Below are 26,872 nucleotides of genomic sequence, written 5' to 3' on the forward strand. Positions count from 1 at the left end.
GCCAGGGGAGGTTCAGGTTGGGAATTAGATGTTTCTTCTCAGAAAGAGCAGTCAGGCACTGGAATGGGTTGCCCACAGAGGTGGTGGAGTCACCATCCCTGGTGGTGTTCAAGGAAGGGTTGGACCTGGTACTTAGGGATGTGGTTCAGTGGGTGATATTGGTGGTAGGGGGATGGTTGTACCAGATGATCTTGGAGGTCTTTTCCAACCTTAATGATTTTATGATTTAGTATTGGCCATCTAGCTTCACGAGCACTGGGTGATATTCTGCAGTCAGGTCTCTGCTTTAACAATCCTCTCTGGTTTGAAAGAATTCCGTCAAGCCATGGGTTTTTACACTTGTACTGTCCCAAAGCGTAGGGGTGTGAGACCTCATCCCTGCTTGCTTAGGAAGCCCAGGAGGTGCCAAGGGAGCCCTGTGCCAGCAGGACTGGCACTATGTGGGGCCATCTGGGGGTCGTTTATCTCCCCAGCTGTGGGGCCCGGCCTCTGCCCCACACCACCAGCTACCCGTGAGGGGTGCGTGAGACCGGCTGGGGTGAAAGGGTGAGGAGGAGGAGGAGAAAACTGAGGTGGGGGGGGGGGGGAACGAGGGGGGCGTGCATGAGCGGGGGGAGAAAGGGGAGTGAGCGGGAGCGGCGGGGAGCGGAGCGCAGCGGGCCGGCGGCGAGCTGCCGGGCCATGGCGCGGCGGGCCGGGGGCGGCGGTGGCCGCGGTGATGGCGGCGGGGGGGTCCCCCGGCGGCTGGTGCTGTGGCTGGCCCTGTGGGGGCTGTGGGGCGGCGGCGGCGATGCCCAGCCCGGCCGGGGGGCTGCCATGCCCTGGGGCTGGGGCACGGCGGCGGCCTGCAGCCCTCGCTGCCTGCACGGCGGGCTGTGCCTCGGCAACGGCACCTGCCTCTGCTCCAAGGGCTACGAGGGCGAGCTCTGCCAGCACGGTAACGGGATGGGGATGGGGTGCGGGTGTGGGGCAGGAGGGGGGTGATGTGGGGTGGATGGAGGCAGGGTGAGGGGAACGGTGCTGAGAGCGCAGCCGGCGGTCAGCAGGTGGGTGAAGATGCTCGCTTGGGTGTGGAATGATGGTGCCGTCAGCGGGTCGCGTTTTATCGTCTGAAGAGCCTTTAAATGCCTGTTTGATGAGTAAGGTTCTGCATTGGCATCCCTTTGCCGTTTTCTCAGTGAGTGTAAATCCCCCTGGGCAAGGGGTGATGCCTTTGGAGGGCTGGCTGCTGTCTGGACCCGAGCAATGTTAGGTGGTGCTGCTAGGTGGGGTCAGTGAGATGAGTGCTGAGGAAAAGGTAAAAATGTGTGTAGGAAGCAGGTTGTTTGCTGGGTCCCTCGTTTGTTCAGAGTACACTGTGTATCAAAATACAGGAGCTTATTTCCTAGATATAACCCGGCTCACAGAGTCACTTGCACACCCTGTTTCAGTGGTGGTTAAGTTGGAAGGAACGGAAAAACGTGTTCCTGGTGGTCTCTAAGGGGAGATGAAGTATTTCTGAAAGCATTGCTTGATGTACAAAATGCAAGTGAGAGGAGTTTCAATCTGAACCCTATTTAGTGTAGTGTTCCCAATTTCTAATTGTCTTCTTCAAAAGTTGAGCTCTGGAGCCCTGTGGCTAATAATTGCTAAAACCTGGTCAGTATCAGCAGAAACTGTGTTGCCTTATGTCTTGTCCTGTAGGAAGAGGTAATGCATTTTGTATTGTATTTCTCCTAGTTCTCAGTGCACTTCATCTAAAATGTCATTCTTCTAAACTTTGAAATGGGACGTGTTAGGGGGTGTCCTGAGCGACTTCTGTTACAGGTGCTGAAAATTTCACCCTGTACTGCAGTCACTTGGGGAGCGCTGGTTTATTGAGAACCTGGGTTACCAAGCAGTAGGTTACAGTGCCCGGTAACACACTGAGAACATGCTGCATAGTGGGGATGAGTAGCAGTGCTGTGAGAGCTTTGTCCAGACAAATGTTGGACCCTAGCCCTGTTTGGTTTTAGTGGAGGTGTGGAAGATCATCAGAAATGCAGGTCTGTTTATGAGCTACAGTGGTGAATGACCTGGTATTAAGGGAACCACTGCTTTCTCTGATAAAGTCATCAATGCAGGGGGGGAAAAAAAAAAAAAAAAATGAAGAAGAAATGAGACCTCATCCCTTGTTCTGTCAAGAAACCCACTAAGTTAACTTTTTATCTTCTCACTCACAGAAATCAGAAATTAAAAATGGGACACCGTCCATCTAAATCTGTGTATGCATGGTGGGGTTATGTCGTGTTTTTTATATGAATATCATGGCTTTGAAATAGTGGAGCAACAAAAAAGTGTTTGTGATGTCTCTAGTTTTCCCTGGCTGTTGAGATAATACAGATGGAAAGGAGAAAATCTGTTCTATCATTTAAAAAGAAATAATCCAATATTTAGGAAAAAAAAAAAAGTTATTATTATATTTTTTTTTTTAATAGATGGTCTTCAAACTGTTACTGGAATTTGTGGTTGCAAGCTAAATGAATCTAATAACATACATAGATCCTTGTTCAGTGTGGGCTGTGAAATAACATAACCTGTGGAATTGCAAAACATGGACATAACAAAGGGAAAAAGTTGAGTTAAACTTCTCCTAGTGCAATTCTCTCTGGTTGAGTGGGTTGCTCAGAAAAGAGATTTACTGCTTAGCCTTCTTGCTCCGCGTGGGATTGCAGCGATATGCCAGGCAAGCACCTTGTGGTGGCAGGTTCTCTCTGTCCCAACAGCTTACTGGACACTGGGATATTGCAAAATACTTCGGGGTGTTTTTGGTGTAATTTTTATTTTAGTGAGAAGCTGTGGATCCAATTCCTCCCATATATACAGTCTTGCTTATTCTGGGAAGTTAAAGAGCAGTTGCTGATATTTTGGCAAAGCATAAAACAAGCATAAGGAAAAGATGTGCAGTTTGTAGGCTGCAGATTTCAGGACTCTCACGCTCCCTCACGCTGTCCCAGCTCAGTAGTGAAATGCTTTCTAGAAGGTGTTTGCCTTATGGAGAGTCTTCAGCTCTATAAATTCTATAAATACACAGAATCATAGAATCCTTCAGACTGGAAAAGACCTCTAAGATCATCTACTCCAACCTTTAGTCTAACCATATGGGAAAGTATCTGCCTGTCCAAATGGTAATAATTAGCAGATGAGAATAGCGTAGGGTTCCAGCACTGCATAATACACAGAGCTGTGCTTTTGGGATCTCATTGCTATTCTCTTGGTTCCTTTCTGTCGAACACCAGCTCTTCCCTCTTGCTGTTTGCTTCATGTAAGCATGTAAGTGGTGTCAGATTTAACTGTTAGGTTGTCAGGGCAGAGTTTCTCTCGTGCCCTGTGCATGACTCCACAGTGGTATTTGGATATCGATATTAGTATATTTTTTTAGCATAAATAAAATAAGCCTTATAAAACTGGGAGGGGAAAAAAAAAAAAAAAAAAAAAAAAGGAAAGAAAAAAAAAAGAGAGAGAAACTGAATTTTCCTATTTTAATTTATGGCATTTCCAATGAGCTGAAAGCATCTAGTAAAACAGTTATGCAGTGCTGAGTGCTGAATGTTTCTTTCATATATGTCTGCATCCTTTATTTACATGCAATACTCATTGTGCAGATATTAATGTATTCTTCAGCTGGATTTGCCCTCATGTTGCCACCAAGCAGTGTGGTGTTATTCAGTGCTTGCTTTTTTCCTCTTCCATCAGTCTCAGACTTCTCACTCATCCAGCCAAAAGACAAAGCAATGTCATGTAGAGAGCTCATCTTGCACCTGTAGGCAATTCAGATCAGACCCTCTGAAACACATAGCTTCCTAAAATTTGGGTGTGAATAAATGTGTGTTTTCTTAGAAACCAGGGGTGATTGAGGAATGATTTATGAAAATCCTAGCAAGGATTTGCAAAATTGAGCTTCTTATTTGCGCCTTACACAACATATCCAAGCCGTCGGCAATGAAATAGTTGTGGAATCTAGGATGGCCACAGATGCTTTTCTCCCAACAAATGATTTAATTGTGACAGAAGTTACATCTATCTTGGATGATTTCTAAATGGTCATTTCAGACAGGTCTTTGAGAGGCCAACTGAGGGGGAAAAAATAAAAGGTGACGAAGGAAGTGATGGCATCTCTCTGTGCATGGAAACTTTTTCACTGGCAGTGTGGGATGGCAGAACAAAAGTATCTTAGGAAATGTGAAGGCAAACGGAGTACTCACTGACTAAAATAATGCACATTTCTTAGGTACTTAAGTAATAGCTTTGGTAAGCTTCACCAAGGTTTCTTTGTTTGTCTTTCTTACAGCCACATGTTATCCAAAATGCAAAAATGGTGGGGAGTGTCTGAGGCCTGGAAAATGCAGATGTCCACCTGGCTATGGGGGTAGATACTGTCATAAGGGTGAGTAAAACCCAAACAAGTGATAGCTCGGGAAGACTTCAAGTTTGGAAACAAAATGGATTTGGGACTTGTCAAGTGCAGGCTTAATGTTTTTTGAAATAATGACCTTAATTGCTTAGATCTCTGACTTTACTGTCAAAATATGTATGTCCTATAGGATCCGTGTGCTTGCAGGATAATAGCGTGGAGTATATGTATTTGTTCCTGATTGAGAATTTCTTGTGAGAAATTGAGAGAATTTTCTCCCTTGTAAATGCATTGTTTATGTGTGTGTAAATATTTTGTGTTTTAAATGTTGTTTAGCTGTAGAGCAGACTTTTTTTTCTAATTAATTTCATCAGATGATTTGTACAGATATGTATTTCTGTGTTAGGTGGTTGAAACTTTTATGTACCTGCAAGATAGTAATACTGAGGGCAAGCTGCTAAAGTTACATGTAGCAATGTGCTGCTGATGGGTAAGATGGCAGAGATCACAAGCAACAGACCAATTCTTACAGTTTTGTGAAGCTTACTGAATATATGCACAGGTTGGAAAAGGTGATCCAAGAAAAAGTTGTTTTGTTATGAACTCATCAGACTACTGATATAACTCCTGAGTTCTGCGATAAAAGGTGAAGCAAACTTCAAAACAGTTTAAATGAAAAACAACGTAGTAGGCAGGATATCCCAAGAGAGTGAAGGAAAATAAATACTTGTTTTTCTTTCAGCAGAAAAACTCTGCATATCACTTGAAAATTTGTCAGGAGTACTCCATGAAAAGGCACTGTTTAGCTAGTTTGGCTGTTGTCACTACTGAGAACCTGCTAAGCGTTCTTTCTAACTGCAGTCAGAGCAGCCAGAAGCTGGATTCTCTGTTTATTCTTGGTGTTTATTCTTGGTGTTATTGGCCTTTGTTATATTTCCTTCCTAACGTTAAATAGCTACCAGAGCTTACCTGAAACATAACCTAATGTAGATTTGGAACTTGACTCACTTCTGCAGCTCTCTGAAGCCTTGTTGCTATTGGGTTGTCTATGGGGGTTTTGGAATTTCATGAAGAAAGTGTGACCTGAGCTTACTTAGCACGGTGACGTCTAAGTTTACCGAACCTTAAATTATAGCCCTGGGATGTTAACTACGTTGAACGGGAATTCAAATGCTAGTGATAATGTCAAAATTGTTAATGTTATAGACAAATTAGAAAGATAAGGAACTGTCTTCTCATGAAGATCTGTGTAACAATAATGTGTAATGCATTGAGAAATAACTATTCATTTTGTGTAGTTTACAATATTGACAGCAACGAGGTAAACTGGAGCATGGTCAGTGTTTTTTTTCAGCAATAGGATGTGTATATATATGTGTATATATATATGCACACACATATAATTTCTTAAAAAAACAACTGAAAGCATATGTTAGTAGGGTCTGCATGGAAGGGAAAACTTTATGTTCTCAGAAGAGTCTGAATCAGAAGCAATGTGATAGATATTACATGAACAGAAAAAGCAGAATAGGGAATTGGTTTATTACCATAGGCAAGACTTGGATCTCTACCCAAGCAAATGTGCTGCTTGTGTTTTGTGTGTTCTCCCTCTGGGGCAAAGGATGTGCTTGTGGTCACCTGTAAGGTGCAGTATTGTGGCTTACAGAGCCTGGATGTGCAAACTTGCTGTGAAGAGCAGTGTGCTAATAAATACATCAGCTTACACTGTGCAATAAAGAAATACAAAAACCAGCTCTGAATAGCTTTTCTAGCTGTGCTAGAGTAAACTTGTGTGCCCTTGCGTATTCAGTCTTTGTGCCAAAAATCTGTTAGCTGAATTCATGCTCAAAACTTGTGGTAGAAGAGGGATTTAAAGCTTTTTCTAGGAAGCATCAAGCAGGCATCCTGACTGTCCATCATTATAATGAAGGGTAGAAGTTTCTCTCCCATAAAGTGAAGGTGCTGTATACATTTACATTCATTCTTGTGGAAGGCTGCATTTGATTGTACATAACAGTGATTATGCCATATTTCAGAGATGATAGTGCACTACACAGTTGATACCAGTCATATGTCTGGTATAAATAATACTTCATTAATTAGTCCTTCAGGGCTTTGACATGTAGAACACTTCTGAAATGAGGAAACTTGCTTAGCTGACCTGTGGTAAAGCACCACTCAGCTGCATTATAGTCATAGGTTTATTCGTCAAAGTAATATCCCCTTCTCTTCTTGCTCTTGTTATGTGTAGGAACTCTCAGGGAAGGAAATATGTGAATTCTTGACCATGTGTTGCTGATTTATCAGCTGTGATTTGGCTAGATCGATAACAATGTGCATGATAGTAGTTACAGTGGTGTAGCAGCTGAACATTTGGTTCACAGTTATCTGGGCGGGAGCACAGCTATTTTGTGCCATAAGGATAATCATGCTTGTTAGTTGGTACTCTCAGGTTAAATGCTCAACAAGCATTTATGCACGTGCTTAATTTTAACGGTGTGATGGGTTGGCATGGTTCTGTCACCATTGCTGACATGATGGAGCTGTGTCTTGCTATGAATAGTCAAAATCTTAGTCTTTGCAGAAATGATAAAACAAGTAGTCGATGGTAGCCAGCTGTTTGAAGATATCTGTTCAATTTCCTCTGCTGCTCCTGAAATGTAGTGTCTATGCTGTCCTTCTGCAGTAAGCTGTGAAGGAGGCTGCCAAAATGGTGGGGAATGCATCTCTGTCAATGGGGTTGTGAAGTGCCTCTGTGCTTCTGGTTGGACAGGATCAAGATGCCAAGAGGGTGAGTATTTACACTAACACGCCTCATCTGTACCACTTAAATGCTGATAGTCCTTAAGCCCTGTAAACAAACCCTGATGGACTCTGATGAGAGAGCAGTAAAAACAAAGATAATTTGCTAGATACACCATTGAAGTAGTCTCAGTTTTTCTATCACTGCATTCTCAAGAGCAGAATTGAGAATTACTCATTTAATTTATATATGTGTGTATATATATATAAATACAACCTAAACCAAACTAAACCCTGTGTTTCACCTGGCAGAAAAGTTGAAGAAACTCTTATCTCACGTAAGATGCTTGCGTTATTGTACTATAAAGTAAGGATGAAGAGATGTTGTTATCATGGCATGGGACATGCCAATGTAGTACATTGCGTGTTTACATACAGGAAATATTGATGAAAATGTAACTGCAGTGACAAAAGCATTTTAAAAAGTGTAAGAGACTAATAACTATGGAAATGTCATTGCACTGAAACAGAAATGAGAGACCTGCATTATTGGTATGTATTCCAAAAAAAATAGCACAAATTATTCTGTACTAAAATGTACATTTTTTAAATTTAAACAAAAAATCTTGCACAGTCTATGTGTATTTTCATTTATTTTTCATTCCTGTGGTCCTGGAAATGCCTTTAGAGTAATACCAGTTGAGCATCTGACCTGGAAGAAAATGGTTTTTGCCATTTTGATTCGTATCATCCTGAATATTTCATTCTGTCAGGATTCTTTTATATCAGTTTTATAAATCCTGCTGGCTTACCCATTCTTTTCTTCTAGCAATTTGTCCTCAAGGTTGTCGGAATAATGGAGCTTGTGTGGCTCCTGGGATTTGTAGCTGTCCAGCTGGATGGGTTGGTGGAGCATGTCACTTAGGTAAATAACTTCTGACATTTTTCTTGTATCCATTTCTCTACTTATGTGATTTATACAATACAGTGTTTAAATCTTCAGTGCCTAACAAAGCTGCTAGAAAAGTATTTTAGAGTAGTAAATGAGACGTTCTTCTGCATACTGGAGATCTTATGTATATGCATAAGGAATAGATGGCTTTTCACATTGGTCAGAAAGACAGAGCTTTTCCACTTCAAGTAACTTCAGATTCAGTTTTGGTTGTCACCAAATTTGTTACTTAGTATATATTATATGTCAGAAATATTTTGTGTAAACTGAGACCATGGTTTAGAGAACTAAAAATGGCCATTACAGAAATGCTAACACTACTGACATGGATTAGAAGCTTCATTGAATTTTATAGATGTGGAGAAGTGAAACTTGCTTCTCACTTCAAGGATAAATTGGGAGAATCAACTCCAGGTGCTTTTTACAGCCAGCTTTCTCTTACCCTTTTATGAGGATTAGTTCTGACTGACATTCCTGCTGAACAACCACTTGCATTTTACCAAATTTTTCTTCACAGAAGCAGATGAATATTATAAAACCTTTAATCTACCTAAAGCTGCGTGTGCCTGTGTGCCAGTAGCAGCACTGCTCTGATGCTAAAGGCAATAATCCCAAGCCTGAAAAAAATGAAAGCTTTTTGTTTGCTCTCTGGGAGACTGAGAGACAGCTCACTTAAATGTTGCTTTTGAACTAGATAGGATGGGTGCAAAGTCTGTGGATTGTCCTCCCATGTATGAAATATTTGTGTGGCTCTGGGAGTCCAAATTGGCTATCATTAGTTCTGCAATATGTGTATTGTCAAACAAACATTAACATATAAATATTTCAGTGTTCCCATTTGATCAGGAAAATGCTTGTTCTTTGTATTCAGTGGTGTGTTGTGATAGAGCATGATATTAAAAGATAAGTATAGGACATGCAGAGAAACTATGAAATCCTTGGTACCACTCCCTGCACCAGTAATAATGGTGGAAATGTGCAGGTTCTTAATGTCAGAATAATAACCGTGCCTGAACTCCATAGATCTCTATCCGGTTTGACCTCTCTTGGCAAGGGCACTCATAAGGAGATTGAAACCCTCTCATTTGTTTCCTTAACTGGTGTGTAGCTGGGGGACAACTGAAGCAGTGCCTGCTCGGTTCCCTATTGCCCTTCTTTTTTCAGAGGAGTAGGGAAACAGAAGGGCAAGGAGCAACTAGGATGTGGTAACTGTTTCGTGTGTAAGCAGCAGCTAGGATGTGGTAACTGTTTCCTCATGGATGTGTCCATCCAAGAACTGTCTTGAAAACAAGTTCCAGCAGAAATTTTTATTGGTCCCTTGCTCCCATGGAGGCATCCATCTAAAAATAGTCTGTGCCTTAAAGAACAAAGGAAATGATAGTATTTTAAAAGGGGAATGGAGCATGAGTAAGACTAGCTGTACTGTGGCGGTATTCCAGTGAAGGCCACGAGGCCATAAATTGAGAGGCATTGCTTTTTGGTTCTTCCATTATGCTTTTATTTATACAGTCCCTGTGCAGTCTCCAGGGAACGATTCTGCTAGTACAGTGAGACAAAGAAGAAAAATGATCCTGTGCTGTGCAGAAGACATACTGTGTGTCTGGTGTCTCATTTCAGCTGTATGTAAACTACCTTGTCAGCATGGAGGAAAATGCATAGCTCCAAACGTGTGCAGATGTCGACTGCCCTACTCTGGTCTACAGTGTACAAAGAAAAGGAAGGAATGAAGCAACTTCAGCAAAGATAAGCTGCATTTTCTTCACCATACGGAGATGAAGTCTAGGGGAGGGAGAAATTAAACATGGTAACTAGTTGATATCAGGTAGCTTTTTGTCTTCAGTATATTAAGTGAATGCTTTTCTCTATGAAAGAGAAGTATTGCTGATTGTAACAAAGCTGTTATAAGTATCCAAGTGTGCTTAGTGTGTGGTGCACACTCCTGTGTGTGTAGTGTATGATTTTCTGCTGTTCTCATTTTTCTTCATAAGCAGCAGTATTATGTCTTGGTTGATAGAACTGACCTTGAAATAAAATTTACTCTTCAAATAAAGAACTTCAAAATGGATCTATTTTTTTTTTTTTTCTGACTAGAATTGATGTTTTATATTAGTGATGTGTTTTTAAAAAAGCACATGAAACAAAGCATCCTAATTCAGATCGTCAGAAGTGGATGTTAGTTCAAGTCTGATTTACCTTTGATAAGATGACACAGTTGCAAGATGAAGCTTGCAGAGTTTGCATCTCTGTGGAATAACAGCAAAGAGCAAAGCATTTTATTAAAACACTGATCCTTGCTTTTTGTGTGCTTCCTGCCCCTCACCCCCAATCAGATTTGGATTTTGATCAGTTAAGCTTTATTTAAAACAAAAGAAAAAAAAATACTTGTTCAGACAGTTCCTTCTGAAAGCTTATTCCTTACAGATACTCTGACAGAATCTTTATCTTGACTACTTTTACTATCATAGTATCTGATTATTTCTGTGCTTCCAATTTATTTATTTTTGTTATTCCAGCAATATAGGGAAATGTCTTTATCTCCATTTTGGAGATGTAGATGTTGATACATTTCTGCTCAAGGCTATGTCTTTGCAGAAGCAACAAAATAGGGGGCTACGGGCTGGCAGCAAGGAAAAGCCTTGTTTGCCACGAATCACCTGTGTGGAGGATGCCAAGGTTTGCCTTCTGGCCATGCTCCAGTCTGGCTTCATTTAGGTTTTGCAGCATTCTGGGTGGGCTGTAGATCTGACAGACTTCAACAGGCATTGCTCCATGGTTCAGCTGTGCTGTTTCTCGAAGGCTACAGTTGAGGAAGGTTTTGCCAAAACATGCAAGTTGAACCTTTTTTTTCTAAATAATGTCCAAATCTTTTTTAGATTGATTTTCATTGTGTTCTAGGTAACATGGAATTTTCAGTGGGAGAGTTTCAGCTTTGCATTTTTTTGATCTATTCAAGTATGCATTATTTTAATCCATGTGATAAAAGAAGATCGTATCTGTGAATTAATTCTCTTATCAAAACTTGTACCCTTCATAGGCAGAGTGAATTACATGGACTTGTTTCCCCAGGGATCACAAGCTTTTCTGCTCACCCAACATTGAGCAGAAGCAAAAGAAATGGACCATCCTCCTTTACCAAATGTGTCTAAAAGGGATAAACAAAGCATACTGCGGGCAGAGCAAAGACTGTGTTATAGGTCATGGGGCTGCTTTTTTCCACTATGAAGCATTTGCTGTGTTGTGTAGCTGAGAAGCCTTTCTCCTCCTGTGCTTTGGAGGCTGTTGTGTTCTGGTTCAGATGAAACCTGCTGCAGGTCCTGTGGAGGTTTTGTTGCCAGAGGTGTGGGACAGAGTAAGGGGACTGTATGGTTTTGTGCTGCTTTTGCTATGATACACTGGATATTTCAGACCTGCTGATGAAAAATGTGATTTTCATGCATGGAACAACAGTTCAGGAGTAGGATATATGATGATGAGATGCTGTGTCTATCGCAGCACACTGCAGTAATCAGGCCCTAATTGACAAATTCAGGAGTGAAGCTGAATACTTCAGATGAAATACTGGTTGCAGGGAAATGAATAAGAAAAAAAAAAAAAAAAGGCATCAGATCCAAGGTTCAGACCCAAGGTTTCACAGTAAATAAGCAGTATGTAAATGCAAGGAGTTGTATCTCAGCTCTGTTCCCAAAAAGCCTGGCTTCTAATAATAAAGCCAAAAGTGACAATAATGGTGATTAGAACTGAAAAAAAAAAAAAGAGATACTAATATCATTAGGAATATAAGGCGAGGAACAGTCAGTGAAGCAGATCTTTAATTCATGTTCTGAGCTTGCCAGAACAACTGCTGATTTAAATAGTTCCCTGTTGAGGAATGACTAAAGTGAAGTAAGCAGTAATTTGATGGAACACCCGAAGTGCGATGGCATATTTTAGAAATAGCTTGAATGTAGCACCATCTGCTGGCTGAAGGATTTGCTTTTTCTTTTCATTCTGTTGTTTATAAGAAAAATCATTTAGATCTCCACAATATTTTAAATCGATTTAAAAGTGAATTTCCTCGTAGTTATCTTGAAATAGAACAGAACCATAATGTATTACAAATGACATCCATGTCCCCAAATAATTGTTTCTATGGTCCCACATATATCTGCTTGAAGAGCTGTCAGTGCTCATTTTCTTTTGTTTGTTTCTCCATCCCCTCCCACCCACTGGAAGGTTGAACATGCTTACAGCATGTGATTTTTGGAGCTAGGCATATCTTCCTGTGAACAGAGAGTTATGCACACAGCTCAAAGGTCAAGAAAAACGAGACAGAACAGGTTATTTATTGGAGCTAACTACAACACCTTATATAGATGCTCTGATGTTCATTAAAATGACTGGGAAAATTGTAGGGGAGGTCTGCTGGTTGCATTTTTGATATTCTGTCATTTTAGAGTGTGTGTGAAAGAATGAAAAGTGTTTCTTTTTAATGTACCTATATTTGCACTTTACTGTTTATATTTTCTCTTGTTGTCAGTGTTTGTACCAAGAATGGAGCTGCTTGGTTTATCTGTGAAATATCTTTTATTGACAAAGAATTTCAGCAAATAATTTTTCTAAACTGAGCTGTTTGTGAAAGTTGAACAGAATAACCCAACAATGCCATGTGATATTACAAGAGAAAGAGCAGAAACATCTTAAGTCTTGAAAATACTTTCTAACATAAACATTTCTGTGCGATTCTGTTTATATACCCCAGTGTTATTGTTTTAGTGAGAATTTAAACTTTGAATTTTTCCATTTGGGCAAGTAATGGAGTTGGATATATCCAATTTCTCAGGTAGCTAAAGCCTTTATACTTATTTACGTTAGTGTTTGCACTGATTCTTCTTTGAGGGTTTGCTTTTGTTAGGTGGAAATGTTAAATCACTTTCTATTCTCAGAAAAGACAATATATAATTAATTTCTATAAAAAGAGTAATTGTGGACCTTTTTTTTTTTTTTTTTTTTTTTTTTTTTTTTTTTTAAGTCTTAACCAATATGGATATAAATATACAAAGGTGAGTCCTTGCTAAGATTTGTGGTATATTCTGTAATATGAGTGGCTCCTTCCTTCCAAAAATACTCATCATACAGCATTTTAAACATCTTGGGTAAAATTCAGTCTGTGCTTAGGAGAGTTTCTACTGGTTTGCACAACAGTTTTAGTCCAGCCAGATGCTGTACATTGGATGATGGATGATGTACATAGGTATCTTCAGTATTTAAAGACAGAGTTCAGTGAAATGACCAGTATTCTTGTATGCCATATTGATTTATTTTTCCTCTTGTTTGTTCCACTTTTTCTCTACCTACTGACTTCTGACTCCAAATCTGATGGAAGAACTGACATACGAAGACTATAACAATGTAATATAATATAACTTCTTCAAAAATATAATATAATGTAATATAATATAACTTCTTCAAAAACCCTTTCCTGTTACTGCAACCTTGCTAATGTGCTAAGAATCAGCACCATTACCAAAGGGTAACTGTTTGGCACAGGTTACCCTTTTTACAGGTGGTGTTTTCGTCCATCCCTATGGTGGCAGGGAGGAGTTCAGAGAGGACACGGAAAGCCCACCTGTTAAACACGTGGCTCCGGGGCTGGTGCCAACGCAGAAATCTTGGGTTTTTTGATCATGGGGCACTTTACTCAGCACCTGGCCTGATGGCCGCAGACGGGTCCCTATCTTTTAGGGGAAAAAGGATCCTGGGCCAGGAACTGGCAGGGCTCATTGAGAGGGCTTTAAACTAGGTAGGAAGGGGGATGGGGCTGAGGCTAGGATTGTTGGGGCTGTGCCAGGGGGAACAATGGCAAGGCCGGAGGATAAGGCAATGGCCCAGCTGAAGTGCATCTACACCAATGCACGCAGCATGGGTAACAAACAGGAGGAGCTGGAAGCCATCGTGCGGCAGGCAGGCTACGACTTGGTTGCCATCACGGAGACGTGGTGGGACCAGTCTCATGACTGGAGTGCTGCAATGCCTGGCTATAAGCTCTATAGAAGGGACAGGCAGCATAGAAGGGGTGGTGGTGTGGCTCTCTATATTAGAGAGTCTTTCGAGGTTGTAGAACTCGAGGTTGGGAATGACAAGGTCGAGTCCCTTTGGGTTAGGATCGGCAGGGACAACAAGGCTAGTGTCCTGGTCGGGGTCTGCTATAGACCGCCGAACCAGGATGAGGAGACGGATGAGGAATTCTACAGGCAGCTGACAGAGGTTGCAAAATCATCAGCTCTTGTACTCGTGGGGGACTTCAACTTCCCTGACATATCCTGGAAGCACAACACAGCCCAGAGAAAGCAGTCTAGGAGGTTTCTGGAGAGCGTGGAAGATAGCTTCCTGACGCAGCTGGTTAGTGAGCCTACCAGGGGAGGTGCCCCGCTAGACCTTCTCTTCACAAACAGAGAAGGACTGGTGGAGGACGTGATCGTCGGGAGCTGTCTAGGGCAGAGTGACCACGCAATGGTGGAGTTCACTATTCTTGGCGAGGCCAGGAAGGGGACCAGTAAAACCGCTGTATTGGACTTTCGGAGGGCTGACTTTGAGCTGCTCAGGACACTGGTTGGTGGAGTCCCTTGGGAGGCGGTTCTGAAGGGCAGAGGGGTCCAGGAAGGCTGGGCGCTCTTCAAGAGGGAAGTCTTAATGGCGCAGGAACGGTCTGTTCCCACGTGCCCAAAGACGAGCTGGTGGGGAAGAAGACCGGCCTGGCTCAACAGAGAATTGTGGCTTGATCTTAGGAGGAAAAAGAGGGTTTATAAGCTTTGGAAAAGTGGGCAGGCCACTAAGGAGGACTTTAAAGAAGTAGCGAGGCTGTGCAGGGACAAAATTAGGAAGGCCAAAGCTCATCTGGAGCTCAATCTGGCTACTGCCGTTAAAGATAACAAAAAACGTTTCTATAAATACATCAACACAAAAAGGAGGACTAAGGAGAATCTCCATCCTTTACTGGATGCGGGGGGAAACTTAGTTACAAGAGATGAGGAAAAGGCGGAGGTGCTCAATGCCTTCTTTGCCTCAGTCTTTAGCGGCAATACCGGATGTTCTCTGGATACCCAGTACCCTGAGCTGGTGGAAGGGGATGGGGAGCAGGATGTGGCCCTCATTATCCATGAAGAACTGGTTGGTGACCTGCTACGGCACTTAGATGTGCACAAGTCGATGGGGCCAGATGGGATCCACCCAAGGGTACTGAGGGAACTGGCAGAGGAGCTGGCCAAGCCACTGTCCATCATTTATCAACAGTCCTGGCTATCGGGGGAGGTCCCAATCGACTGGCGGCTAGCAAACGTGACGCCCATCTACAAGAAGGGCCGGAGGGCTGACCCAGGAAACTACAGGCCTGTCAGTTTGACCTCAGTGCCAGGAAAGCTCATGGAGCAGATCCTCCTGAGAGTCATCATGCAGCACTTGAAGGGGAAGCAGGCGATCAGGCCCAGTCAGCATGGCTTTATGAAAGGCAGGTCATGCCTGACGAACCTGATCTCCTTCTATGACAGAGTGACGCGCTGGGTGGATGAGGGAAAGGCTGTGGATGTGGTCTACCTTGACTTCAGCAAGGCTTTTGACACCGTCTCCCACAGCATTCTCCTCAAGAAACTGGCTGCTCTTGGCTTGGACTGGCGCACGCTTCGTTGGGTTAGAAACTGGCTGGATAGCCGGGCCCAAAGAGTCGTGGTGAATGGAGCCAAGTCCAGTTGGAGGCCAGTCACTAGTGGCGTCCCCCAGGGCTCGGTGCTGGGGCCGGTCCTCTTTAATATCTTCATCGATGATCTGGACGAGGGCATCGAGTGCACCCTCAGTAAGTTCGCAGATGACACCAAGTTAGGTGCGTGTGTCGATCTGCTTGAGGGTAGGAAAGCTCTGCAGGAGGATCTGGATAGGCTGGACCGATGGGCTGAGGTCAACTGCATGAAGTTTAACAAGGCCAAGTGCCGGGTCCTGCACCTGGGGCGCAATAACCCCAAGCAGAGCTACAGGCTGCGAGAGGAATGGTTGGAAAGCTGCCAGGCAGAGAAGGACCTGGGAGTGATGGTGGATAGACAGGTGAATATGAGCCAGCAGTGTGCTCAGGTGGCCAAGAAGGCCAACGGCATCCTGGCTTGTATTAGGAACAGCGTGACCAGCAGGGCTAGGGAGGTGATCGTCCCCCTGTACTCAGCTCTGGTGAGGCCGCACCTCGAGTACTGTGTTCAGTTTTGGGCCCCTCGCTACAAGAAGGACATCGAGGTGCTTGAGCGGGTGCAGAGAAGGGCGACGAAGCTGGTGAGGGGCCTGGAGAACAAGTCCTACGAGGAGCGGCTGAGGGAGCTGAGCTTGTTCAGCCTGGAGAAGAGGAGGCTCAGGGGCGACCTTATCGCTCTTTTTAGGTACCTCAAGGGAGGCTGTAGCGAGGTGGGGGTTGGCCTGTTCTCCCACGTGCCTGGTGACAGGACGAGGGGGAATGGGTTTAAGTTGAGCCAGGGGAGTTTTAGGCTAGATGTTAGGAAGAACTTCTTCACTGAAAGGGTTGTGAGGCATTGGAACAGGCTGCCCAGGGAAGTGGTGGAGTCACCATCCTTGGAAGTCTTCAAAAGACGTTTAGATGTAGAGCTTAGGGATATGGTTTAGTGGAGGGCTGTTAGCGTTAGGTTGGAGGTGGGACTCGATGACCTTGAGGTCTCTTCCAACCTAGAAAATTCTGTGATTCTGTGATTTATTCCATCTGACTGGTACTGTGGCAACTTCTGCAGTAAACCCCTGCAACCCCCATTCCGTGTCCTTAAATTCTTTTTGGCCTAATTTTTGATCAGGCTATGTAGTCTTAGAACAATTTCATTAACAGAAGCTGTTTACGTGCTTCTGCTGACAAAGCTTGCGTTAAATGGAGCAACGTTACTGCATTCTGCTTTTCAAATTACAATAAACAAATTCTATTCCATGTGTATGATGAACAATCCAGAAACAAAAGTTTCATGTATTTCAAAACTGCCTAGTAATTATCTGTCTCTATGCACGTACTAGTAATTTTTCTGTTTCACGTGCTTATTGGAACACAGCTTAACTTTGCATAGAGCATGTAATTTTTAACCAATGTAGCAAAAATTCTTTTGTTTGCTCAGCATGTATTTTGAAGATACAGAAGAAATAATATCCGCTGCTAGAAACATTGAAAATTAATGGGAAATACTACATATTGTGATTTTTAAAAAACTTTATTCAGCCTGAAATCCTAGAAAGGCATCTGTATTGGGTCAGTTTTGTGAATGGAGGGTTGTACAAAATCATTAACCAAATACTGTTCCTGACAGTGTTACCTTAACTCTGTAGCTAAATGACACATGGAGTAGGGGTTGTTACAAGATGAGCCTACGCATTATCTTTGTGCCTACGTTTTACAGATACTGTGTATTCAGGGCTTCATCCTGAGGCAAAAGCTAGTCAGGTTTTGTTCACGGAGATCATTGTGAGCTGTGAAAAAGGAAACAGTTCAAGTGAAGTAGGTTTTAAATAATAGAACAGTTCCCAGCGTGTCTGGCTACCAGCCACGTGGATACTGGATTACAGAAAACAAAACAAGCAAGCAAACAAACTGTTGAACCACTGAAACTTAGAACGCAGGTGGGAGATCAAAAGTATTTTTGAAATAAACATCAAGCACTTAGAAATCCATCAGGCATCATTCTGAATGATGCTGAGATTCACATATGCGAACTTACTTTGCAAAATGGATTATGGATTAAGAGGACTACCTAAAGGTGAGGAAAAATCTAGGCTCAGAACTCCTCTAACAACTATGAGTTGGCAGTTGGCATCCAACAGTGGCACTAAATGGCAAGATGAGCTTGATTTTCTTCTCATTCAGAATTAGTGCATGTAAATGGGATATTGGTAATGAGATCAGAAAATAGTGAAGCTTATTTTTTGGTAAGAAAAATAACCCACAGCCCAAAACAAGTCAAAGTGGTAAAGTTAGATGGCTTAGGTAAAGGGAAGTTTGTGTCCATCACCTGAACTCAGTTGCTGCAGGAATTGAAATGGCTTTTGCACCTCTAGAGGAAGGTAGAAGAAAGAAAGAAACTTCAGAAAAACTAAAATTTTATTTGTACAGAAGTTCTCTGGCTTGTGGTCGGTGATAACAATTGGTTGGAACAATTGGTAATGTGAAAAAAAAAAATCCATATGGATTTCTTACAAATGGTTTCTGATTTGATAGAGACAGATGACATGATGTGCAGCAAATGACTACTCTTGTTAGTTCCTATTTTAAGGTTCAGCATGGGACATCTCTGAGTAAAACATTGTCATTTTTCTCTAAAAGACTCCATTTCCTCATCTTTTTGAATGCTATTTCAAAACAGAAGCATAAAAGTCTTATGGATACAGCGTTCATCCTATACTCACGTGTGTGTGTGTTTAAGTAATGAAGGAGGCTTGTTACCTTGAAACCAGAATTATTCTGCTGCTTGACTTGGTTGACTGTCCACGAGACATAGGGCACTGCCTGCACTGCTACTACTTAAGTCTTGTTTTGGGTTCCCCTTCCTTCCTCACTACCAGGAAGTCAGAGCAATGCAAATACAAGACGAAGAAAAAAATACCTCTGCTTTTCCTTCTGTATCCAGCCAAATAATATCAATGTAAATAACATTTGAAAACAGAATGTACCATTCACAAGTGATTATGTGTTGCCTACTTTCCTGGAGATGTTCAGCAGATATTACAGTCTCACTCCCATAAAGGAAAGATCATAGTCCAGCTGACTATATCAACAGACTGAAGAATTTTGGGTGTGTATGGTTCATGAAATCTGTGAGTCCAGTGAAGAATCAGAGGCTCTGAGGTAGCAAAAAAAAATATAGAAACACGTGTTACAATTAATACAAGATTGTTGTACTAAAGCTCTTTAAAAATTCATGACTGCAACATGAATTTTTTAAAATAATGTTCTGGATATTCCTTTCATTTAAATAAACTCTGTGAATGCCTTCAAAACGTCTTGCTATTTTCAAGTCTCATACATCTGTGCAGCATTTAATTGGTATACTTCTTTTCTTCAACCATGATGTCTTTGTACCTTGGAGGGAAAAATAAATAAATGTAAAGAGACTTTAACAGGACCTGCTTGTTGAAGAAATAATTTCAATGAATCTCTGCTTTCCTGATACGGAAAGAAACAATGTCAAGGTCAGTTTGTGCATATGGATTTTTCATTTGTTTGAGAAAGTAAAATTTGAGAAAGAAAATGTGCCATTTTCATCAATGTATAGCACTGTCCAAATGACCAGCAATGTATTTTCTAGATTAAAGATATACTAATGCATTGAAGACATATTTATGTAGACATTTAATCTAAATTATTTAATTTTAAGTTGCATTTTGGAAATCTAGACCACAAACATTACAGTTCTATCATCTTTATGGTGATCAATATGTGTAGTTTTGTATTTTCGAAGTGTATATGAGCAGTTATTTATGGTTTCAATTTCTTAAATATATTTACCCCATCTCTGTGCAATTATCTAATTATCTGATACCTGAACACAAACGCTAATGACATTATATATGGTACTTGATAAAGCAGAAAGAGGATCTGAATTCCCAGTAGTTTCAACTGGGAGAAATTAAGGCTTAGATGAAAGTAAAACTAGTGCTGTTTTTCCCCCCCCTTTTTTTTTTAAACTTATTCCTCACTTAAAAAAAAAAAATTAAAAAAAAATCTGCATATCTAGTAGTCACAGTGTAGACTTCACCTTAAAAGACAGTACGTGGCAAAGGAAGGAAAGAGGGAAAGAATCAGCTATACTCTGATGCAGCAGGAGACCAAAGAACTGAATATTTCTTTAAAAAACAAACAAACAAACAAACACAGTGCATGTGTGAACAACGTCATGTAATTAAAGATGGGTGTAAAGGAATAGCACCAGCATGCAGTATGAATATCAGGTATGTTCCAGCTCCTCCAAGTGAATTCTACTGTCATCAGAAAAATGTCTAAATATGCTGAAATTAAAAGAAGAAGAAAGTGAGATGATGCAGAGAAATGTAGAATGCTTTCTACTTCAGATGTCACAAAGAAGTTGTAATCAAATGTTTAATTAAATAACTTCAGTGAAAGATAGTGCCCAAGCAAAGGAATGTAACAGAAAATGACTAGGCAAAGCAGAGAAATGGTCATCATTCACTATCATGCAAAAAAAAAAAAAAGCAAAACTATGCCCAACCTCATACCTGGGGATAATAAATGTTTGCATGAAACAGGGATGAAATGAATGACAGTGTAGTTAATTAGTTTAAAAAAAAAAAAAAATCAAATCAGGGCTTGATGTCACACAAGCCCACAAGCCAAGCAATTCAGCAGTGGGATACTTTTCCCCAAAATGGGGCCAGATTCCAGAAAAGAATGAAAGTCATTATGAAAAGAGTACATATCAAATCATCACCTGCAGCAGGAAAAGCAATAATCACCTTAATTAGAAACAAAGGAAATTTACTTTAAGCGTTGGAGAGAATTCTGTAAGTATGAGAGTTCATAAAATACTGGAATAACTCAATAATTTTAGGAACTTTCCCTCACTGGAGATTGAAATGAAAAAATTAGACAAACACGCTTGGTATATTTGGTGCTGCTTCATTGGGTGAGGGCTAAATAATGACTTCCAAGTTTCCACATCTGTGATTACATTACCTGATTACATGACCTTGACATTAACTTACCTGAATTCTCTTCCCACAGAGGAGTCCAGTGTAACCAGGACGACAGGAGCATACGTTAGGTGACACACACTTGCCTCCAAACAGACATTTCTGACTGCACACAGCTATACCAAGAGAGACAGAGCTTTAGTAATGAAAACTTAGTGAAGAAAGTGGTTATGATCTCTTCATATTTTGCTAGCATAAAGGAGGTAAGGGCTTGGTAGGTATTTTCACAGCAGAAAAACCCTCAGTGCAAGGAAACCGACAATGCTTTCATGCCTGTCCATTTATATAAAGATACAGATTTAATGTGGGAACATACTAAAAGCATAAGTGTGTGGAGACATAAGTAAGGTGTATTTTAAAGCATCCTACTGTTTCAGGCTATTGCAATGCTCTCTTAGGGTTTTTCAGCAGCCTATGGTGTTAATAATCCAATGCATACAGCCATGGTCACGGGGAATGTTTGTATTCTTGAGGGCTTCAAAATGGGCACAGGAATATCTACTCTCTGTCCTGCTTTTGGCACAGATTTGGGTTAAAATACAACCAGGGAATAGGACTTCTGGGATTTCTGAAGCATTCTAAAATGTGCTGAAGCAGAAAGAACGATGTGGCCCATACTGTAAACTTACGTGTTTGACACTGGATTCCTTCCCACTGTGGAGGACAATGGCATATGCTTGGTCCAATACATTCCCCTCCATTCTTACATTCCTGAAGACAGATGGCTGCACAAACATCATCACAAAGTTTGGTTATATCCCAAGTTGTTACTTTTACTTATTATATACATTTCAGGTTGCTCAGAAGATGTTGAATGCTTTTCATGCACAAAAGTCACCTCCCCTTCACTGAAAATGTAAGATCAACATGTTATTAAAGCGGGAACCAGAATAAAAAGGCCCACAAAGACACTGAGATGTTCTGATGCATCACAGACAGCTATAAAAGTTGGATATACTGAATTCAGTTAATGCCACTAAATAGTTTTTTTTTTTTTTTTTTCCCAAATATACCTTTCTAAAATCCAAACCTTAGTGGAAGATCTTTTGTCTTCAATTTAATGCAATTTAATTCATAGTGAGTTAACCCATTAATATTTGATCCAAAATTATTTTCCATGACCCATGTTTTCTGCACATTCTTTCCTGCTTATTAAAGCACAATCTAAAGAATTATTATTTCTCACTTGTTAACTGACTATTTGATGATGAAATCTCTTTTCTACTATGTCCAAGAATATCTAACCCCTGTCAATATGGGTCTTTTTTTTTTTTTCAATAAAACTTTCCAAGAATTAAGGAAAATCATGGGAAATGTCCTTTCTTCCATGTCATTAGAGAATTCACTGGCCACATCAATATCTGAGCCTCAGGTGGGGTACTATGACAGACATTAACATTTTATCTATTGGATTTCTATCATCCATCCTCATGCTGATTTTCATGCAGACTATGCTTTTATTCAAGCTGCCACATTTTATTTATGTGCCATCAATAACTTCATTAAGATACAATGTGAACCACAGCTGTGCTAGCATCAGTCTTATTTCTACCTTTCCTACAGAGTTTATGGCCATTGCCTCTTCTATTCCACTTATTTCCCACTACGTTCCCAGTTTTCCAGTGTTTCACTGTACTTCTCTTTCTATATTTGATTCTATTACTTACAGAACAAATTGAAATTCTTTCATTTCATTGACCTAGCTCTCTGCTGTTGTATGTATTCAGAAATACAGATGCTTCTTATTTAGACAAGAATCGAGAAAGAAACAAATATTATACGCTATGCAAGAGTTAAAAAGATATTTTGGTCTCATGATTTGGACTAAGGACTGCATGGTACTATTAGTTCCCTATCCAAAATTTTATTGCAAAGTTATAGACCATTATTTTCCAATGTATGTATATTTAAGAGTTCTTTGGCACTAACTTCATATTATCTGTGTGGACAAAGTGGTCCTTTAATCATGTATTACATTTAAGGTGGGGTTCTTCTTGTAACTACAATACTTACGTGTGTTACATCTTTTTCCTCCCCACCCTGAAGGACAAGAGCAAACATTTGGCCCTACACATCTTCCTCCGTTCATGCACCTTGGCTCACAGATACCTTGAAGTCAAAAACAGTTGCTGTTTAATACATTTAATGGCTTACAGAATAATTTATCAGTTATTTTCAGACCCTGGAAGGATTTCAACACTGGCTTACTTTTTTCACATCTTCTGCCTGTGTAGCCATCTGGACAAGCACACACATTGTTTCTCATGCAATGACCACTGTTCTTACAGGGTGGGCTGCAGACAGCTAAAAGATACAGAAGAGAAAGCCTGTGGTTTGCATTTTGTTTGCCTTTGTAAAATACTTGTAGGAAACAACAGTGCAACAATAAAATGCAGATAGTTTATATAGATCTTCAGAACTATCAGGCCTGTCTAGTAAAAATCATACTGATGGCCATCAAAAACAAATACGGAATAAAATAAGGAGGTGTCTTGGTTTTGTATGCATACATAAGACTACGTATACAAGTATTATGTAGTCTTGTGTATGTATGCGTATACATAATGCATATACATAATGTACAATACAGCAGGTCAACTGGTTAACACTGCTCAAGAGTTGAGTGCAAGACACAGAAGGCAATTTAAAAAAAAGACATCTGTTTTGCACCACTTTTCAGGTATGTGACTAGATTATGAATTCTGTGTCTTAAGCTAACAATGTTTTCTCATAGATTTAATTGCAGCTAATAGGAAAAAAAGATTACCATTTTGACACTGGGCACCAAAGAATCCACGTGGACAGAGGCAAACATCTGGCTTAGTACAGGAGCCACCGTTAAGACACACAGGGTCACACACTGCTGCACAAACAGGGTGAGGAGGAGTAAAAAGTGTGACAACAAAATGAAGTCTATAAGATATCTGCTTCTGTTGCAAGGATTCAGGTTAAATACCTCAGATAAGTGCACATTACACTGTCAACTTAAAATTTCTACGCAACCTTTGGGATCAGTACTAGATTTCCTAGAGCTGCAGAACTAACATGCAGAGATGAGACATGCAGGAGCTTCCCAGCAGTCAGCAGCCACCCAGTGCTGCTGTCTGAGCCACATGGTTCCAAATTTCAAACTATGAAGAGAGTGTTCTGCATACACTCTCCCAGGACTGTGGAATGTGCAGGAGTCCACAGTGGGGACTATCCTGTGTTACCTGTACTGCATGTAGGTCCGTACCATCCAGGTTTACACTGGCAGGTGTCTGGAGCAAGACATTCACCACCATTTTCACAGTGCCTGTTGCAAACCACTGCCATCCAAGTAGAAAAGGAAAACAATTAAAAAAAAAAAAAAAAAAAAAAAAAAAAAAGTAAATATGCTACAGCTTTACAATTAATTCATTTTTGAGTTCTTTCCCAGATACTACAACTGGAAATTACATACAATTCCACTATTCCACAATTCCAGAGGAATTACTGAACAGATTGACCCAGTCCTTAAGCTCGCACTTATGGATGTATATGACACATCCTTACACATAATTATCCACTATCCAGCTGGTTTTATTCAGTGTTAAAACCCTAAACAAATCTAGGAAAAGGAAATCCAAGACTAAGATATGTTCAGATTACACTATGGATTTGATGAGCACCAAGGAAGGTCACTCAAGTGTCCATTACTTCAGCAAGTGTAGCTGCATGGATAGAGCAACACAAGACTAACGGGCAAAGACATTAAATTACCAGGGCTGTGGAAAACCATGAATCATTTTTTTCAGGACAACATCTCTTTAGTCTTACCTAAGAGACTATTTTTGTGTCACAATTGAAACCAAAATAAGGAAAAGTGAGAGTGCAGAATCCTGGGATTTGAGGAAAAGACAAATAAAACTTTCTCAAGTAAAATGTCAGTAATGCAGTAGCTCATTCAGGTGAATTATATACAAACAGCATGACTAAATTTGGAGTCTCTGAATTATATAAATTTCCAGTATGAAATCTACCCCAAATCTGGGATTGCCAAATTGTAGCATGTAGAATTTAGTATATAAAAGATGATTGGTGTGAGACTAATTTCAATTTTTCAGCTACAATCACAGCAAGTTCTCCAATTTTCATGCCAGCTCAAAAAAGACCCCACAATGCGCTTCTTAATTCAGTTTTCTGGTATCATGGTTTTTCTATCTGCCATTCACTGATACTAGCTTCTGGACATATCTCAGCAATTAATCAATTTAAAATTAATCATCTGTTGTGAAGGTAGGCGTCTCATGCTTCACAAGCTCAATGTTTCCATGTTCCTGTTCCCTAAATTAAAAACATTTGCAATTTTTATAGCGCATTATGTTTTTAAAAAGTTATAGATGAATGCTATCTAATAAATATTCATAAAGCCCAAGTTTGGTAGCCTTCAAAGGGGCATAGTTTTACATTATTTGCTAACATTAAACTAAGCACATCAAAAATATTAACCATAATTTGCTTTGTTGTTCCCAAAAAACAGGAGAAGTGTTCTGTATTTTTCACTTATGCTTTTTCACTTACGTGTATCACATCTTGGTCCCACAAAACCATATGGGCAGGTACAGAGGTTTCTGGCCAAGCACGTGCCTCCATTTTTACAGGGTGGTTTACAATGTGCTGCAGATACAGAATTTTGCTGTTCAAGAAACTGCCTCTAAGAAGATGCATGGGTTGGTTATGCTTTAGCAAAAGGGAAATGTTAATAGTTGACAGTGAGAAAAGAACTGGAAATAAAGGAGCATACGTAACGTTTTATGACAAGAACAAACAATGAGAACGTAATTCCAACAGAGTACACAGAGTCCCAACATCGGTGGTCATCCCAAAGAAAGGAAATGTGACAAATTCCAGACAGGACCTTAGTCTTCCCAGTTTTGGGGAGTGTTTAACTTAAAGGCGTCTGCAGTCACTGGTGAACTTTTCTAGTTGCCGTGAAACTAAACCTGGTTACCATCTTTATGTAACTGCACATTACCACAAATACTGCAGAAAAAAAAAATACTAAAGATTAAACCTTTATTATGGTAGAGGTTTAAGGAAATGTGTACCACAAATCCACCAAAGAGAAAGCTGGGGAAGCTCAGAAGTTAGATGTGCCCAGAATTACAGTTAAAATGAACAAATGGTCATTAAAAAAATAAATAAATAAATAAATAAATAAATAAATAAATGTTGGGAGAGAGGAGTTAGAAGCAGCCCTGCAGCCCCCGTGGTCAATGGAAAAGGAGGGCAGGAGGTGCTCCAGGCACAGAGCAGCAGTTCCCCTGCAGCCTGTGGAGAGGCCCCTGGTGGAGCAGGCTGTCCCCCTGCAGCCCATGGGTCCCACATGGAGCAGATCTCCACACTGCAGCCTGTGGAGGAGCCCCCAGTGGAGCAGGTGGATGTGGCCTGGAGGAGGCTGCAGCCCATGGAGAGCTCCCGCAGGAGCAGGCCCTGGGCCGGAGCTGCAGCCCATAGAGAGGAGCCCACACAGGAGCAGGGGATCTGGGGGGACCCATGCTGGAGCAGTTTGCTACTGATGGATGGACCCTGTGGTACAGAGCTATGTGGGAGCAGTTCTTCAAGAGCTGCTGCCTGTGTGGGCTGGGGCAGTCCACACAGGATCAGTTCGGGAAGGACGGCATCCCCACGTGGAGCAAGGGCAAAGAGTGACTGTGAAGGAGTGGTGGAGATGAAGCATCAGGGGCTGACCACAGCCCCCATTCCCCATTGCCCTGCACTGCATGGGGGGAGAGGAAGGGGGAGGAAGGTAGAAGAGGGTGGATCGGGGGTAAAGGTGGTTTTAGTTTGCCTTTAGTTCTCACTGCTCTTGATTGTTATTAGCAATAGGCAAAAAATTACATACATCTCCATATGCTGGATCTGTTTTGTCTGTGACGGTAACTGATGAGTTATCTCCCTGCTCTTATCTTAACCCCTGAGCCCTCTTCCATTTTCCTTCTCTCTTCCTTGGAGGAGTGAGAGAGTGGTTGTCATGGAGTTTAAGCTGCCCAGTGGTGTGAAACCACCACAGGGTGTCACCCTTACGTGCCATTAGGAGCTCTTCCTAAGAGGATTTGGAACACTTGTACTTAGAG

The 26,872-nt window shown here is 41.1% G+C and overlaps 2 protein-coding genes across 2 annotated transcripts in view; one reads left to right on the forward strand and one right to left on the reverse strand.

The window, feature by feature from the left end:
- Positions 1-603: 603 nt before the first annotated feature.
- Positions 604-9,803, forward strand: LOC309875229 (uncharacterized protein; the record flags this gene model as incomplete). Its single annotated transcript, XM_082754377.1, has 5 exons — positions 604-937; positions 4,310-4,405; positions 7,059-7,163; positions 7,944-8,039; positions 9,684-9,803. The coding sequence occupies 5 exons, from the start codon at positions 604-606 to the stop codon at positions 9,791-9,793; spliced, it is 741 nt and encodes a 246-aa protein (XP_082610503.1). The 3' UTR covers positions 9,794-9,803.
- Positions 9,804-18,717: 8,914 nt separating this feature from the next.
- Positions 18,718-26,872, reverse strand: part of VWDE (von Willebrand factor D and EGF domains) — a gene marked incomplete at its 5' end in the record, with an annotated part of 41,626 nt that continues 33,471 nt past the window's right edge. Inside the window, 8 exons of the mRNA XM_082754378.1 lie at positions 18,718-19,146; positions 20,787-20,890; positions 21,404-21,499; positions 22,788-22,883; positions 22,983-23,078; positions 23,542-23,637; positions 23,987-24,082; positions 25,317-25,412. Of these exons, the coding sequence (XP_082610504.1) occupies positions 19,126-19,146; positions 20,787-20,890; positions 21,404-21,499; positions 22,788-22,883; positions 22,983-23,078; positions 23,542-23,637; positions 23,987-24,082; positions 25,317-25,412 (701 nt within the window). The 3' untranslated portion in view covers positions 18,718-19,125. The remainder of the gene's footprint in view (positions 19,147-20,786; positions 20,891-21,403; positions 21,500-22,787; positions 22,884-22,982; positions 23,079-23,541; positions 23,638-23,986; positions 24,083-25,316; positions 25,413-26,872) is intronic.

Source organism: Aythya marila, assembly GCF_965140915.1.
Source record: "Aythya marila genome assembly, chromosome: 2".
Classification (NCBI taxonomy): domain Eukaryota; kingdom Metazoa; phylum Chordata; class Aves; order Anseriformes; family Anatidae; genus Aythya; species Aythya marila.